This window comes from Alligator mississippiensis, chromosome 11, assembly GCF_030867095.1.
Source record: "Alligator mississippiensis isolate rAllMis1 chromosome 11, rAllMis1, whole genome shotgun sequence".
Classification (NCBI taxonomy): domain Eukaryota; kingdom Metazoa; phylum Chordata; order Crocodylia; family Alligatoridae; genus Alligator; species Alligator mississippiensis.
The window spans coordinates 62639094-62656288 of NC_081834.1; the positions used below are offsets into that span (position 1 = coordinate 62639094).

Sequence of the window (17195 nt, forward strand, 5' to 3'; positions counted from 1 at the left end):
AGGGCTGGGGGTGGGCTGCAGGTTGGGAGTGAGGGCCTGGCGGGGCTGCGGGTTGGGAGCGAGGGGCATCGGCTGCCATGGGTTTGGCCAACACGAGTCAATGGGATCTGTCTCGACTGAGAGCAGTGGGCTGACCCCCAGTGACCTCTGACCCCCTGACCTTTGGATTCAAGGGGAGTCCCCCTTTTCCACAAGTGCCCATGACCCCTGAACTCCCTTGTGGTGACCTCTGCCCTGTGAATCACCTCACTGCACCCAGAAACCCATGCCTTTTTCAGTGACCTTTGACCCAGGCTCCCTGACCTTTCACTTCACTGCAGACCCTTCTTCTGGGGACCTCCCTGTCACATCCCCGGGCCCCTGCCAGCCAATGCCTATCCTCTGCTGCTCCTGCTCCCATCCCCCTAGCCTGAAAAAACAACTGAACTCAATTAGTTTCCATTTAATTAGTGTCCTTTATTTCCAGACAGGCCCTCTGCATCTCCTCCCCCAGATTTGTCCAGGACTGGGGCCCTCTGGAGCAGTATTTCTCAACCTTTCAAGTTCAAGTACCCCTACTTCTGAAAATTTTAATCAGTACCCCAACACTCAATTTTCCAGGGGATTTTATATTTTAGACTAATGTGTGCTATATGCTGTCTCTATAAGGCTGTGATATGACAGATGTCTGATCTGGTGCGGGTAGGGTGGCCACCTTTTACACCAGGGGTGCACAACTCAAGTATGTACCTGGGCTAGAAGTGATGTTGCCCAAAGCTAGGAGGGCTGAACCCACTGCCACGCGAAGTGCAACACACCAAATTATTACCGGGGAATTTTAATGTGTGGCCCACCAAATTTTTTGCTGTAATTTTGAGAGGAAAAGAGGGCGAGAGAGGAAAAGAGGGCGAGAGAGAGAGTGTTGGGGTAGCTGCGTACCCCCTGCCTGTGCCCCAGGGGTATGCAAAACACAGGTTGAGAAACTATGCTCTGGAGAACACAGATCCCCTCCCTCTATCTCCAGCAAGTGTCCCTGAATCAGGCCAGGATTGTGGCCCTCTGGCATGGCACAGGCCCCACCTCCACCACTACCCAGTGCCCATGAGTCAGGCCAGGATTGGGGCCCCTAGGAGGCCACACACCCTGCCTCCATCCTCAGGCAGTGTCTCCGAATCACACCAGGATCAGGGGCCCTGCCAGGAATCACTGGAATAGCTTGCTCATGGCTTTGGCCAGGTGAGCATCCCGCTCCCGCGCCCGCCGCACCACCCTGCCTAGCTCTCGGCGGGCGGCTGTGTTGCCTGGGTCAGCCTCCAGCAGGGCCCGTAGGTCCTCGGCTGCGGCCTCTAGGTCGCCGAGGGCGGCGGCGGCCAGAGCCTGCCGGTACCGTGCCTTGGCATGGCTGGGGCTGAGCGCCAGCGCCTTGGCACTGTTGCGGGCGGCATGGGCTGGCTGCCCCAGGCGCAGCTGGCAGGCTGCCAGGTTGGCATGAAGCTCAGCCTTGGTGCCTGGGCTCCAGGCCTGGGGCCCTGCAGCTACTGCCAGGTGCAGGGCCCGTGTGTAGCAGCGGGCAGCGGTGCCCACATCGCCCTGGCGGTACCGCTCGGTGCCCAGGGCCTTATGGCCCAGGGCCAGGGCCCACTGTGTGCCAGGTGGCAGCTCCCAGAGCTCAGGTGCAGGCAGGAAGGAGCTCAGGGAGACGTCCACAGTGCCCCCGGCCTGTGCCTGCAGCTGCACCCGCTCCCCCGCTGCCATGCTCTCCAGGCAGGCATCCACCAAGTCATCCCAGGCTGTGGGGCCATGGCCCAGCTGGATCTCAGCCCAGTGCCCCGTGGGGTAGCTTAGGGAGGTCCCTGGTGGTGCCTGCAGCAGCACCTGGCAGCGGCACCCCAGGGTGGGCCGTGCCAGGCCGTGCCCAGCCTCCAACACCAGCTTGGTGAAGGCCCCGTCTGGGCTGGTCCAGGTCATTGGGGTCTGGTTGCTTGGTTTGGGGTTGGCTGTGTCCTCACTGGTTGGTTCTGGGGTCACTGTGCTCTCATTGGCTACTCCCAGGGCATCTCTATTCCTATTGGTTGCTCCCTGGTTGTCCTTCTGCTCCTCTAGGGCCCCGGAGCCTTCTCCTGGGGACTGAGCACCTCCACCAGCTGCTTGCACCTCATTGGCTGCTCCTGGGGGCTTTCTCTTCCCATTGGCTGCTTCCATCATCTCCATCTCCCTTCCGCCAATCAGAGTGTGGTTCTCTTCCCTGGTCAGTGTGTGGGCAGGTGCAGTGGGGGGAAAGGGGTGGGGTTGGAGAGCACCAGCTCCTGGGAGTGAAAGTAGGGGGTGATGGTTAGACAGACTCCCAGCCCTCCACCTCTAACCCCTAGCCCTCCTTCCCATCCCCGAGACCCCGGGTGTCTGGCTCCCAGCCCCCCACCTCTATCCCCTAGCCCCCTTTCCCATCCCCAAGACCCCAGGTGTCCGGCTCCCAGCCCCCCACCTCTACCCCCTAGCCCCCTTTCCCATCCCTGCAACCCCAGGTGTCTGGCTCCCAGCCCCCTGTCCCTTCCCCCCCTTCCCATCCCCAAGACCCCAGGTGTCCGTCTCCCAGCCCCCCCACCCCCAGCCCCACTTCCCATCCCAGAGACCCCAAGTGTCCGTCTCCCAGCCCCCCCACCCCCGAGACCCCAAGTGTCTGGCTCCCAGCCCCCCCACCCCCACTTCCCATCCCGGAGACCCCAGGTCTCCTGGCTCCCAGCCCCTCCCCCCCAATCCCCTCCCCCCTCCCCCAAAGACCCCAGGCATCCCGGCACCCACCTCCCCCTGCTCTACCTCCCCCACCCTCTCCAGATAACCCAGGCGTCCAGGCTCCCATCTCCCCCTCCCCAAAAACAACTGCCCCCCACCCCTTGCAGCGCCCAGGGAAGGGGGGCAGATGGCGAGGGTATCTCGTAACCTAGCAGCAGCTCCGTCCCTCTGTCTGTTTCCAGCTTTTCCCTCCCCCTTCTTTTGCTGACATCACTTCCTTAGCGACGGGGCCTATACAACTAGGCCCAAGCCTGCCCTAAAGTAGTGCTGGACAGAAGGCTCCCAAAAAAGCACAATCCTGCCCTGCAGTAGTGTGTGTGTGTGTGTGTGTGTGTGGGGGGGGGGGGTCACAACTCTCTCAAAGCAGCACATGGCTTTGGGGGGCAAGGGGGACCCCAACATCCACCCCCACCCATGGGTCTCGGGGTTGGCCAGATAAGGGGCTGCCAGGGCTCTTTGTGTGGCGGGGGGGGTCCCCTGTGCTGGGCTGAAACTCATCCAAGCCCTCTGCTCTGCGGGCGAGGAGAGCGCTGCGATTAGCCACCGGCACTCGCCCGACAACCAGGCAGAAGCTACGCTGACTACAAAACATCTGCTAGGCACAAAGCAGTTCATCAGCGGGGACGGCCGGAGTACAAGGAGTCACCTTGGCTGGGATCGCCAGCATAGCAGCGGACTGAGCGCGTTAAGGTGACTTCGCCGCCTGGCGAGAGCTGTGACGCAGGAGTTCCTCCCGCAGCCGCCCGCCCTGGCAAAGCTGCCCGGGTTGCGCTGTTGCTCCGGGTCTGAAGGGCTGCTCCTTTCGACATCGGTGCAGATGGCTCCCACAGCTCGCAGCAGCAAACAGCCACCTCTGACTTCACCTGCTCAGGCTGTTTAACCCTTTCGTGGCATCACCATTATCATTGCTAGCCAAGCTTGTTATATAATATTTTGGCTCACAGATCCTAAAAATACAATAGCACACCCTTGCACCTTGAGAATATTTTCCTGTTATTTTCCCATCCCCAAATTAATTACTCCCCAACATGACCACGCTATGGTTCTATGTTAAGGCTCTGTTGCTCCATTGTTTTCAACGCTGCACATTCCCTGGCATTTTACTGGGGTTAACTTTAGGCCACAATCACTGCCAATTTTGAGTCATCTCGAAAAGACTTCTGGGAGTCTGGTCAACTTGACATGACCAGATTTGAGTTTCCTTGCAACACCCTGAGTTTGAGGGGCAGATGGGGGGGACTGGGGGCACTGTGGGGTGCAGGAGACATGTGGACCCAGGGGTCGGGGGCAAGACGGGTGTGTGTGTGTGTGGGGGGGGGGTGTGGGGAGGGATGCTGTTCCCTTTATTTGGCTCAAGGGGCCCCAGGCATCTGAGGGGCGGGGGGCTGTTTGCAATGGGAGGAGAACTGTGGGTCTGTGAGTGCTGCCTCGCCTCCCCCCAGCTCCGGTAGGGTGTGGACCCAGGCATCTGGGTGTGGGGGGCACGTGGGGAGGGTGCGATTTAAGAAACTAACTACATAACCCAGAATCCTCCCCCCCCCCCCGGCAACATCTTTGGAAGCCAGGGGCTGGGAGAGCCAGCTGCCCTCCCTGTTTGTGCCCCAGCTCCCCCTGTATGGGGGGCCTGGCAGCCTCAGAGCGTGGCGCCGTCCTCTATTTTGGGGGTTCCCCATTCCCCTGCACCCCAAAACCAGCCTTCTCTAGACCCCACCCAGTTGCCCTTGGATTTTCCCTAGACCCCCCTCCCAAAGCTCAGCAGGTGGCAGCACCCCTAAACCCTCCCTCTTGTCTTGGGGGGATTATTGAGAGCTTTTCTGAAGCCGCTAAAATACAGCTTCTTTGGCTATATTGGGGATCATGGATTCGGCGGGGCAGGGGTGGGGGAATGGGGTGCTTTATGGGGCCAGTACCCCCAGATTCATCCCTTTTCTCCCTTCCCAGGTGACTGGAGAGCTGTTGTGCCCCTCTGGGGGTGGGGGGTGTTTCTGCCCCCTGGGGGTGACTTGGCCCTGCTCCAGGGTTCCTGGGGCACCCCGCTGAAGGTGCTGCCGGCCTGCTGGGGGCAGAACAGGGGATCATAGGGCAAGTCCCAGCTTCATGGCAAGAGGCTGGCTCCTACTGAGCTGCACCCTGGATTTGGGGCTGGCATGGGGAGGGCATGTACAAGATGCCTGTCGTGCACTGAGGGGTACTGGCTGGGGGAGGTCAGAGGGTCTCTCCTTTTGTGTGTGTGTGTGGGTGCCAGCCTCCATGCGTCCCAGATTGGCTGCTGGGGGTGGGGAGGACAGGGCTGTGACATCACACTGTCATGTGCACAGGAGTGATGTCATGGGTGGGGGGAGAAACTAAAAGCCAGCCAGCTGTATTGCCGGGCTGACCGCACAGGCAAGGGCAGTGAAATAACTCCTGGTGACATCACCCCCGGAGTACAACCCAGCTCTAGGGCTCAAGCCCACTGCCTTGGGGGTGGGAGAAGTGAACGCCGCTACGCTCAGGCTCGGGCTTCTTCTGTAACTGGCCCTTTAAATCTCCAGGAAGGGGTTGAAAACTATGATTCCCAGGAGGCAGCGGGGCAGGCGCAGGCGCACTAGGAGCCTCCAGCAAGCCTGGTAATAGAGGGTATGATGCGCAGCTGGTCTGGAATTGACACAGGCACATTAACGGGGGGGGGGCCTCCAACGCATGCGCATGTCCAAACCGATCAACTACGCAAGCGCAGTCCGTATGGCGCATGCCTATTGTTCTTTTCAGCCCCCGCGCCGCCGTCGGCATGCCTCCTTCATCCTCACCCGCTTCCTGGAAGGGAGGAGGGACCAGGAGGCGGAAGTCGCCTCCCGATTGGCTGGCCCACGCCGGCTCCTTCACAGTGATTGGCCCGGGTAGCAGGACCGGTTTGCTACCATTGGGCGCCCCCGTTGCCATGGCAGCGGAGGGGCGGGGCTTCCCGGGAAGATGGCGGCGCTGGCCTCGGAGCTGCCGCTGCTCAGCGACGCGGGCCGGTTCCGTGCCGACAACCTGCTAAGCAGCGAGGACTGGGGTGGGTGGGGCCTGGGCCAGGAGGGCTGGGCTGGGCTGGCGGGGGCCGGGCTAAGGAGCCGCGTGGGGGCGAGGGGAGGGGCTAATTGGGCTGGGGTGGGGCTTGGCCGGAAGGGCGGGGCCAAGAGAGCGGGGGGAGGAGCCGGGGTGGGAAGTGGGGCTAAGAGGCCTTGTGGGGGCACAGGAGCGGGGCTAACTGGGCCGGGGGTGGGGCTTCACCAATAGGGCGGGGCTAAGAAGCTTGATTGGGCGGTGGAGGCGGGGCTGAATGGGCGTGGGGCGGAGCCTGGATGGGACAAAGGAGGCGGGGCTATAGAGGTGGGGGGCAGCCTAGGTGGAGGGCAGAGCTGGGCAGGCAGGTGGGTGTGGCCTATGGAGGTCTCTGCCCCTCATACTTGCCCCTGTGTGTTCTTGCCCCCCCAGATGCTCCCTTGTACAGCTGCCTGGATGATGGGGCTGAGCCCGCCGCCCTCTTCCCCTCCCTGGAGCCATGTACCCTGGTGAGTCCTGCCCCCCACCCAACCTGGTCCCCCTCCCCTGACTCCCCACCTCCTCTTATGGGGGTTGCTCCATTCATGGGGCCCTGCCATGCCTGGAGGGTCATATATTGATGCCCCCCAACCACCCTCCCATGTACTCAGGACCCTGTGGGGGTGTCTGTGCTCCAATAGATTGTGGGGGAGGGGAGGTATAGCAGCTACTCCTTCACCCTGATACTCTTCCCCTACTTTTGCCCTGCAGTTTGATGATTCCTTTGGCCTGGACATGGACACCAGTCCCCCGGACCCGCCGTGGGACACATCACCCATCAGCCTCTTCCTGGGTAAGGGGAGCGGTGTTGAGGAGGATTTGTAGGAGTTGGGGGGCAGCTTGGGGAGCAGGGTGGGGTGGAGGGATATGGGTATGAGTAGGTCCCTCGAGGGGCTTGGTATTCGGGAGCAGGCAGAGGGGTATGTGGATGTGACAGGGATGAACCACGCAGTCTGGGCTGTGTCAGATGGAGGGATACACTAGTATGATATACTTGGAGGATTGGCTGACCCAGGTGGAGGGATATGTGGGCATAGTGATGCTGACCCCTAAGGCCTGGGCTGTACCTCGTGGAGGGATATGTGGGTGGGATGGGGCTGAACTTTGGGGCCTGGACTCTGCTGGTGGAGGAATATGGCGGTGTGCTGGGACTAGCACATTGCCTGTGCTAGGTGGAGGGATACATGGGCCTTAGCCAGTGGCTGGGTGATGTGGACATGATGGGGCTGGGGTATTGGCTGTGCCAGGCATAGGGATACCTGAGTGCAGTGGCCTCGGGCCTGGATTGTACCAGGGGGAGGGATACATGGGCACTGGCATAAGGGGTACATGATAGGGCTGAGCCATGGAACCTGGCAGAGGGATACATGGGTGTTTCGGGGCCAAGTGCTGGGGCGTAGACTGCACCAGGCGGAGGGATACTCAGCATAATGGAGCCCAGCCGGGGGGCTGGGCCATGCCAGGTGAAGTATATTAGGGTGCGACGGGGCCTGGCCCAGTGAGCACGGTGGACCTGAGGCACTAGCTGTTTCCAGGGAAGGGAGATACATGAGTGTTATGGGGCTGGGTGATGCCAGGTAGAGGGTGGTGAGCCTTGTATGACAGGGCTGAGCCTTGTGGGTGCTGGTGGAGGGATATGCCAGGGCACTGTTTCTATTCTGCCCGCCCAGACTTGCAGGTGAAGTCAGAGCCTGTGTCGCCAGCCTCGTCCCACTGCTCTGACTCCTCCAGCTTCTCTTCTGCCTCTGACCCCCTGGCAATGGTACGTACCCCCCCCCCATGCCTCCCAGCCCCCCAGGCTACACCTCCCCTGGCTCAGCCCTGTCCCCCTCTTCTGCCTCCCCTACAAGGCCCCCTCCCTGGCGGAGACACTGGGCGTAAAGATGGAGCAGCCACCCACTCCCCCTTGCGCTCTTGGCGATGTCCTCGCCCCCCCCAGCAGCACTGTCCACATCAGCCTTGTGCCCCCTTCAGATGCCCAGGCTACCCCAGGTACCTGCAGGGTGGGGAGGTCTTGGGGCACGAGTGCTGACTGGCAGGGGGGCTTCTAGTATGGGGCTCTGAGGCGGGATATGGAGGCAGGAACACTGGCTGGGGGAGTCTAGGGGGGTGCAGGTAGATGTGGGGGCTCCCATGTTTAGGGTGCTGGGAGGGACAGGAGCTGGCTGGCCAGGGCAAGCTGCCAGTAGGCACACTGGGGGGTAGGGGCAAGTGGGGGCGCCACAGCAGGAACATTGTCTGTGGGGTGCAGAGGGCTGCGGGGTGCAGTAGCAGATGGCTGGATGGGCTGGGGGCAGGGTGTTGGGTACACAGCACGCGGGGAGGGGGGCTGAGGGCAGGGGCTGGATGCTTGGGAGGAACTGCAGGGCTGGGGCTGGGGGGGCAGAGTTTTGGGGGGAATCAGTCCCCTCTCCTCTGTTTAACGTTGTGTCTTCCATAGGGCGGCCGGTGCCCATAACCAAGCCTGAAGGGGGGCTGAGCCGGAAGCCACCCCTGCAGCCCAAGCCCCTGGTGGTGACAGCTGTGCCCATGCCCCCCAGTGCTCCCCCTGGCCAGGCTCTGCTGCTGCAGCCTCTGCCCCATGGTCAGCCCCCCACCATTGCAGGTACCCTGGGGGGGGCATCACCTGGGGATGGCGGTGGAGAACAGGGATCTGCCCCCCCCCCCCCAGCTCTGGTGGGGGTCAGGGGGCTACAGGGTCCTGATGCTCCCCTTTGTCCCCCTCCCCCTGACAGTGCGGGCACCGCCAGTCGTGCTCTCATCGTCTGAGCTGCTGCACCTGCCGGTCTCGGGGCTGCTCCAAGTGAAGGCTCCAGGGCCTGAGGGGCCCCCAGGGAAGCCCCCCAAGCCCGAGGCCAAGACCATTGTCCCGGCCCCAGGGCAGGTGGGGTCCTGTGCCCAGGAGATTGACGTGAGTAGCCCCCCCACTACCTTGCCCCAGCCCTGAAGGTGCTCCTTCCCCCTCCCCCCCCAACCCTGCCCCTCACTTCTGACCCACAACTCCCAAGTTCCACTGGTGTCCCTCACTCCTGACCTGCAGCCCCTGTCCTCCCCAGGCTTTGCAGAGTGCTCCTTACTCCCAGTCTGCATCTCTTAACCCTATCCGTGCCCCTCACTCCTGACCTGCAGACTCCTAGCTATGCCAGTGCCCCTCACTCCCCCATCGCCTGCAGATGAAGGTGCTGAAGCGGCAACAGCGCATGATCAAGAACCGGGAGTCAGCCTGCCAGTCGCGCCGCAAGAAGAAGGAATACCTGCAGGGCCTGGAGGCCCGGCTGCATGAGGCCTTGGCCGAGAACGAGCGCCTGCGGCGGGAGAATGCTGTCCTCCGCCGCCGTCTCGACGGTGTGCTCAGCGAGGTAATTGCCTCAGCTTGGGAGAGGGTGGTAGGGGCAGGGGCACCCCAGTATTTGGAGGGCTGCCTCAAATTCCTCTTCTGTGAGGCAGAATGGTACGCCCCAGCCATGACCACTCATACCATGTTTGCAGCATCATAGTTTTAATTGGTAACCAAACCCAACCAGGTGAGTTTGTATTGGTACCTTCTGTGACCCCCCCCCCTTAGGGTGTCATAATGGTACATGCTAGCTGCAGGCAAGGATTCCCCCCTTCAGGTAGGGGCCATAGTGGTGCAGCCCAAAGGGAAATTGATACCTCCCCCCTGTTGTGGGGATAGTGACACATCATTGCAAGCTGGGATCACCTCTGTGGGGCTACACTGGTACATTCTGGCCAGGAGTAACTTCTGTGTGCAGCCTAATGGTATCTTCCATTGTAGCATCAACAGTCCCCTCTTTGTGAGGTCCTAGTGGTACCTTCTGTGAGCCCCTGCTCTTCCTGTGGGGTTACAAAGGTAGCTGCCAGCAGCAAGCAGGGGACCATAGTTGTACAGCCCAAAGGGAAATAGCTCTCCCACTGTTTTGCAAATAGTGGTGTGTGTAATAGATTCATAGATGTTATTCATAGATTCATAGATGTTAGGGTCGGAAGGGACCTCAATAGATCATCAAGTCCGACCCCCTGCATAAGCAGGAAAGAATGCTGGGTCTAGATGACCCCAGCTAGATACTCGTCTAACCTCCTCTTGAAGACCCCCAGGGTAGGGGAGAGCACCACCTCCCTTGGGAGCCCGTTCCAGACCTTGGCCACTCGAACTGTGAAGAAGTTCTTCCTTATGTCCAGTCTAAATCTGCTCTCTACTAGCTTGTGGCCATTGTTTCTTGTAACCCGCGGGGGCGCCTTGGTGAATAAATCCTCACCAATTCCCTTCCGTGCCCCCGTGATGAACTTATAGGCAGCCACAAGGTTGCCTCTCAACCTTCTCTTGCTGAGGCTGAAAAGGTCCAGTTTCTCTAGTCTCTCCTCGTAGGGCTTGGTCTGCAGGCCCTTGACCATACGAGTTGCCCTTCGCTGTACCCTCTCCAGGTTATCCGCATCCTTCTTGAAGTGCAGCGCCCAGAATTGCACGCAGTACTCCAACTGCGGTCTGACCAACGCCCTATAGAGGGGAAGTATCACCTCCCTGGACCTATTTGTCATGCATCTGCTGATGCACGATAAAGTGCCATTGGCTTTTCTGATGGCTTCGTCACACTGCCGGCTCATGTTCATCTTGGAGTCCACTAGGACTCCAAGATCCCTTTCCACCTCTGTGCCACCCAGCAGGTCATTCCCTAGGCTGTAGGTGTGCTGGAATAGGCAAGCTGGAGCCTTTATGTGGCTGCTGGGATGGTACAATCCAGCTGGAAGCATAATGGTACTTTCTGTTGTAGTACCAAAATTCACCTCTTGGAGGTTTTAGTGGTGTGCTCCATGGAAAAGGTGACTTCCCCCCTCTTTGCAGGGTTGCATTGGTACCTGCCAGCAGCATGTGGGGGCTATAGTAGTACAGTCCATTGGGAAATAAATTGCTCCTCTTGTTTTGGGGGTAGTGGTACATGCCATGAGCAAGCTGGAACCTTTTACTTGTAGTGGTACAGTCCATTTCCCCCCCCCCCACACCCACCGTTTTGAGTCACAGTGTTGTGTTCCATCAGGCTTCCACCCCCCCTCCCCAGTGGGTTCTATATTGGTGTTTCCCAGTTCTTGGCTCCCCCCAGCGTAGCCACAGTGGTGTATCTCAGTAGCAAGTAGTCACCCCCTTGTATTGGATCGGAGTGGTTCATCCCATGGGGGGGAGAGTAGTACATGAGCAGGGCAGGAGGCTCCCCCCAGTTGCCTCTGGGTGGTATGTCCCAAGAGCAAACAGGTACCTTTCCATCATAATAGTACATCCCAAGAGGAAGCCTGCAGGCTTCCCCCCCCCTGTTACTTTGTTGTAATGGTACATCCTTCACTAAATTTCCCAGTCTCCCAATCACAGTGGTAGGTGCTTCCTGCTGGACTATTTCATTATAAGCTGGGGGGGGGTGCTTTAGATCTTGGGGTGGACCATGTAGAGGGGGAGGAAACAGTGTTTTTGGGGGAAGGATGGTACCTGTCTTTTAGGGCTGTACTCCCACGATCCTTGCAAGGTGGGGAGGAAGTATAAGTGCTGGGATGTACCATTAGATCTACTCTGTGTGTGTGTGTCGGGGGGGGGGGAGGGGGGGGTGACAGGTTGTATTATGGGATACACCATAGTATGTGTGTGGGGGTAGTAGATCTCTTCCTGGGTTGTACAATTATGACCCTAGCAGGGGGAGTGATGTAAGTGCTGGAAGCTACCATTAGATCCACTGTATAGATTGCAGAATGGGATATACCATTGTCTGCATGTGTGAGGGGGATGGTAGATCTTGTTGGGTTGTACCATTACAATCTTGGTGGGGGGCTGATATAAGTCTGCTGGGAGGTACTATTACACCCACTGTGTTGGGGTGGCAGGTTGTATTATGGGATACACCATTGTGTGGGAGCATGCTAAGTCTCTTCCTGGGCTGCACTATTATGATCCTTGCAGGAGGGCAATGCAAGTCTGCTGGGTCCTACCATCAGACCCATTGTAGGGGGTTTGGAGGTTCTTTTTTGGGAATGGTCCATTGTGACAACTGGGAGTTGCCTCTTACTGGATCATTCCATTACGATGGGGGGGTTGCATCTCATCAGGGATAGTCCATTGTATTCTTCCCCCCCCCCACTCATGCATGTGGGAAAGGGGGAAAGAATACATACATTTAATTTGTTGGAACTATCATCTTGACCTCCCCATAAGCATTATAATGGAAAAAATGGATCCCATCCGGTTGTGCCACTACAAGCCAAACAAAGGCTTAGTGGAATGTTCCATTGCAGTATTTGTGGGGGTGTTGCAGAAATGGTGTTTTGCTGGGAAGTTCCATTGCAATGGGGGTGCCATTTCAGCGGGATGTTCCATTGTGCTATCAACATGAGCAGGGAAGAGATAATACTGTGCTTCCTTCTCACAGGGGTGGGCAATTATTGCAGGCAGAGGGCCACTAACTGAGTTTTGGCAAGCCATTGAGGGCTGCGTGACAGGGAGCCAGGGGCAGATAAATATTTATTTTCTAAATTTTTTAGGGGCCCTGTGGGCCGGGTAGAACAGCCTGATGGGCCACATTTTGCCCACCACTGCAGTGGAGCATTCCAGGCATAAAAGCACCCCCCCCATGGCTCATAATGAAAGAGCCTAGCATGAAGCACCTACCACTATGAAGGGGGGGCTGTACCATTTTGTGTGTGTGGGGGGGAGTACAGTTATGGCATCCTTATGGGGGGAGTTGGTGGGCTGTGCCATCAGGATGATGGGGTGAGAGGTCTGCTGGAATGTACCATTATGGGGGCTGGCTAATTGATTCCTATGTGTGGGGAGAGCAAGGATTGTACCATTCTGAACCAGTCTCCCCTCCAGAACACGGAGCTGAAGTTTGGCTCAGGGAACCGGAAAGTCGTCTGCATCATGGTTGTGCTGCTCTTCATTGCTTTCAACTTTGGGCCCATAAGGTGAGATCCTGGAAGCTTGTGGGTAATGTATCCCAGCATCCTCTACAAGCTGTCCCTCAGCTGCTATGTACGTGGTTGCTGCTGGGAAAGAATTGTGGGTAATGTATCCCAGCATCTTGTGGGAGGTCCCTTCAACTCCCATGGACCTGGTTGGCACTTCCAAATGATTGTGGGTAATGTATCCCAGTATTCTCTGGGAGTGGACTCTAAGCTCCCAAGGACATGGTTACTACTGAAAAATGATTGTGGGTAATATATCCCAGCATCCTCTGGGAGCTGCCCTGCAGTTGGGCAGCAGTGGCAATGGATTGTGGGCAGTGTATCCCAGAATGCCTTGGGAATTGTTCTCTTAGCATGGCCAGCAGGGGAAGTCCCAGCATCCCCCTGGGTGACCTCTTAGCAGGCACAGCCAGCAGAAGTCCCACACTCACAAGGGATTGTGGGTACCAAATCCTAACATCTCCTGGGTGCTGCCTTCATCCTCCCACCCTCCCCACAGCATCAGTGAGCAGCGCCCAGGAGACCTGGAGCCGCCGGGGGAGGCCGTGGAGCCAGGACCCAGCCGCCGGCACCTGCTGGAGGTGGGCCAGGAGGTCCCAGTGGAGCCCACGCTGGCACCACAGCCTGACCTGCCCCCTCCTGGCCTAGCCCAGGCCCCCTTCAGGTACATGCCCTCCCCACCATTGTGCCCCCCTGCTCCCCTCAGGGAGCCTGAGGGTGACCTCTGACCTCCCCCTCCCACTAGGAACCTGACAGGTCCCTTGTCGGGGATGAAGGACCTGATGCTGCGGGACCTGGACAAGTTCTTTCTGGCCTCCGACTGCCGCCAGTTCAACCGCACGGAGTCGCTCAGGTAGTGGACGGGGTTGGCGGGGTCGTATCCCATGATGCCTCAGGATCCTGCAGCCCTGGTGGGGGTAGGACTACAGTGGGTGCATCCCAGAAGGCTTTGCGCCCCAGTATTGAATTGGCCTGGGTGGGAGGAGTTGGGGGTAGGAGACATGTCCAGCAGTACCCTGGGCTCTCCCAGCCCCAGGGGGGCAGGACTAGAGGGGGGATATCCCCAAATTGTATTGGGTTGCCCACAGTGGGCAAGCTAGCAGTCGCGTCCATGAGGGTTAGTGGGTGATGTATCCCAGCATGCCCTGTGCCTCGAGCTGAAAGTGATTATGGGTAACTTACATGAGAGTGCTTGGTGGAAGCCATTAATATTTGTCAAGACAGGCTAAGGCCCAGAGGAATTGTGCATAATGTAGCCCAGCATGCCCCAGGCCTCTGGTTGCCAGGGATCATGGATAACGTATCCCAGGATTCTTGGGGTGGGGGACATTAATATCTTCGTTAGGGTAATCCCAGTTCCTAAGGGATGGAGGGCAACATTCTAGCATGCCCTGGGCCTCAAGGGATTGAGAGTAAGGCCAAGGGATCTTGGGTAACATATCCCAGAATCTTCCAGGGGTGGGGGCATTAATATCCCCATGGGTGCAATTCCAGGCCCTTCCTTGTCTGGGAACTATCCCAGCATCCCCCAGGGCTGGCCTTGGTGTCTTTCAGCATGCCCTAGGGTGGCTGTGGCTCTAGCCCCTCATTTCCCCTCCCTGCAGGCTGGCTGATGAGCTTAGCGGCTGGGTCCGGCGCCACCAGATCAACCGGAGGAAACCCCTGCAGGCCCGTGAGACCCCGGGCCGCCAGGTGAGCAGGGTCTGGGGGGGGGGGGGGGGGGCGGTGCACTGGGAAGTGGGTGGAGCCACAAGAGGGTGGGGCTAGGCACCAAGGCTCTACTTTGCTGCCCCACGGGGTTACCCATAGTCCTCTGTGGCCTATCTAGGGGAGCACTGGTGCTAAGTGAGGCACAGTCCTGACCTCTATCACTAACTGCCTCCCTTTCCCCCTCCCCCAGCCATCTCCTGCCCGCCCAGAGCCCAGTTCATCTCGCTACGTCCCAGCCAGTGCCCCCAGGCACCCCGAGAGGTGAGTGCCTGCTGCCCCACCTAGGATGGCAGGCTCCATCCCCTCAGGATTGGACCTGGATCACGGTTTCACTGATGTCCATCCCTCCCCTCTGCCTGTGGCGGCTGTAGGGCGGCACTGAGCCAGCTGCAGGTGTACCAGCGTCCTGGGCGGGGGCAGTATGATTTCCTGGATGCCATTGACAGGCGTGAGGACACCTTCTACGTTGTCTCTTTCCGCCGGGTGAGTGTGGCGGGGGGCAGGGCCAAAAGAGGGCGCCAGCCCAGGATGGAGGGGGGGGCTTACAGGTGCCCTCCCTGGGACTGGAGGGGCACTTGTGGATGGGTCCATCATGAGGTGCTGTGCTCAGGGTGGAGGGCGTGGTCTATGGGGTGGGGGGGTTGGGGCAGGCGGCAGGCCCAGCAAGGGGCTCCTCCCTGGGCCCATGGGGGCAGCGGTGGGTGCTGCCTGTCCATCTGTCTCACCCGGGTCCTCATGTCTGTCCACTACCCCAGGACCACCTTCTCCTCCCAGCTATCAGCCACAACAAGACCTCGCGGCCCAAGATGTCACTGCTCATGCCTGCCATGGCCCTCAATGGTATGGCCCCTCAGAGCCAGCTGTAGCTTCTGTCCCTGTTACACCCAGCTCTTCCCTCCCCTGAGTCAGCTGTATCTTGGGGGCATTCAGGACAGGGGGGACCCTGTTATACCCAGCCTCTCCCCAGAGCCAGCCAAATCTCAGGGGGGAGATTGGGGGAGGGAATCCTTTTGTCCCCACTGCAGAGCCAGCCACATCTCCAGGGGAGACCCTGTTCTACCCAGCCCTGGCCCAACCCCAGAGCCAGCTGATCTCAGGGGTGGGGCTATTGTATCCCTCCCCCATAGCCAGCCGGGTCCAGTCGCTGTGGTAACACCACCTGTCCATCTGCCCGGCAGAGAGTGTATACCGTGCAGGGCGGGACTACGAGGTCATGATGCAGATTGACTGTGAGGTCATGGACACACGCGTCATCCACATCAAGAGCTCCACGGTGCCACCTTCCCTGCGCCGACCCCAGGCCCCTGCCCCCTCGGACAACGGGACTCAGGCATCCTCGGTGGGCACCCGGCCCCCCCGTGGGGCTCCTCGCTCTGCCCGCCGGCCCCCCCGCCCCCTCTACCTCAGCGGCTATGGTGATGGTTAGCCCCAGCTCCTGTTGTTTGGGGTAGCCCTGCCTCCTTTGGAAGCCCTGCACCCTCCTGTGGGGGGGGACCCCCTGGAGGGGGGTGTCAGCCAGTTGGGAGCTGGCTGTCCCCTGCCTTGAAATGGAATAATTCCAGGATTTGCCTGTGTCAGGCCAAGCCACATCCCCCAGTGAGATCATGCCCCTCCATACCCTGCCCGTTCTGTCCCCCCCTTGTTTGGCCACACCCCCTCTGGTGCCATCCATTCAGCCTAGCCCTTCCCCTGGCTAGCTCAACCATGCCCCCTTTGGTGAGGTCACAAGCCCTGCCCACTCACCAAAGCTGCTGCTGCTGCCTCTTGACTGGCCTCCTTGGGTGAGATCACACCCTTTTTTCTTAGACCCACTTCCCCAGCCAAGCCCCACCCTCTTAGCTTCACCCACCATTTCTTGTGGGAAGAAGTGGTGGTTCTGGGTGACTTCACTTCCTGGGGTACTCAGCCCCTTCCTTGTGGTGTGGCCACATGCCTCCCAGCTCCTTCTACTAGCACTTAGCCCCGCCCTCAGCCTTAAAAGGTGAGGGGGTGAGGTCATGGGGCTACCCACTTCCTATGGGGGCTGCCCAGGGCATTAAGCCCCACCCCTTTTTTATGGCAGCTCTGCCCCTTTACAGTCCTGCCCTCCCAGCTACAAGGGGGTGGCCTGTGATGGGGGCCAGGCCTCAGGCCCCACCTCCCCAGCCCCATCCCTGGTCTGTTTTTATATGGAGAAATAAAGTTGAGTGTGATCCTTGACCTCGGGCCCTTTTATTATTGGGAGGGGGTGAGGGAGGCAGAACCCAGGTATCCAGGCTCCCAGCATTCCCTGCTCTCCCCCTCCAGGCCCAGCTCCCCTCCCAGAGAACCCAGGTGCCCAGGACTCTTCCACCAAAGCAGACATTGTTGCCCTATTGGCTGTGATTGCTTTACTGGGCACTAGGGCTGTGCGAAACACCACCGTTCCGTTTTGACTTGCGTTTCGGCGGAACAGTGTTTCATTTTGTTTCGATTTGAAACTGCTGTTCTGTTTCGTTTCATCGAAGCAGTTTTGCCATTTCGACGTTTCACCCGTAGGCTATAATGGGGAAGCTCAAAACAGCCTATAACTTTGTTATTTCTGGCCTGATTTGGATGAAACTTTTAGGAATGGTAGCCCCTACTGAGGGCATGAAGCCTGCGAAGTGTCAAGGAGATAGGTGTAGGGGGTTCGAGGAAGCGGCACCTCAAAGTCTTTAAAGCAAAACTCATGTTGCGTGTACATGTTA

The 17195-nt window shown here is 59.1% G+C and overlaps 2 protein-coding genes across 5 annotated transcripts; one reads left to right on the forward strand and one right to left on the reverse strand.

The window, feature by feature from the left end:
* Positions 1-435: 435 nt before the first annotated feature.
* On the reverse strand, positions 436-3945 carry FKBPL (FKBP prolyl isomerase like). 3 transcript variants are annotated; one of them, XM_059715250.1, is made up of 2 exons: positions 3416-3945; positions 436-2285 (listed from the first exon to the last, which is right to left on the reverse strand). In XM_059715250.1, exons 1-2 carry the CDS (start codon positions 3576-3578, stop codon positions 1183-1185), a joined length of 1266 nt encoding a protein of 421 aa, XP_059571233.1. In that variant the 5' UTR covers positions 3579-3945; the 3' UTR covers positions 436-1182. The 3 variants fall into 3 exon arrangements, with proteins under 3 accessions (XP_059571233.1, XP_059571234.1, XP_059571235.1); XM_059715251.1 differs by lacking the exon at positions 3416-3945 and adding an exon at positions 2918-2991; XM_059715252.1 differs by lacking the exon at positions 3416-3945 and adding an exon at positions 2868-2972.
* A 1734-nt stretch (positions 3946-5679) lies between these two features.
* On the forward strand, positions 5680-16686 carry ATF6B (activating transcription factor 6 beta). Of its 2 annotated transcripts, none has more exons than XM_059715245.1 (16): positions 5680-5806; positions 6229-6305; positions 6547-6628; positions 7506-7597; positions 7686-7827; positions 8276-8440; positions 8571-8746; positions 9009-9194; positions 12674-12777; positions 13277-13441; positions 13523-13630; positions 14382-14469; positions 14678-14748; positions 14859-14970; positions 15243-15327; positions 15666-16686. In XM_059715245.1, the coding sequence occupies exons 1-16, from the start codon at positions 5722-5724 to the stop codon at positions 15911-15913; spliced, it is 1986 nt and encodes a 661-aa protein (XP_059571228.1). In that variant the 5' UTR covers positions 5680-5721; the 3' UTR covers positions 15914-16686. The 2 variants fall into 2 exon arrangements, with proteins under 2 accessions (XP_059571228.1, XP_059571229.1); XM_059715246.1 differs by having other exon boundaries at positions 5681-5806; positions 12686-12777.
* Positions 16687-17195: the final 509 nt, after the last annotated feature.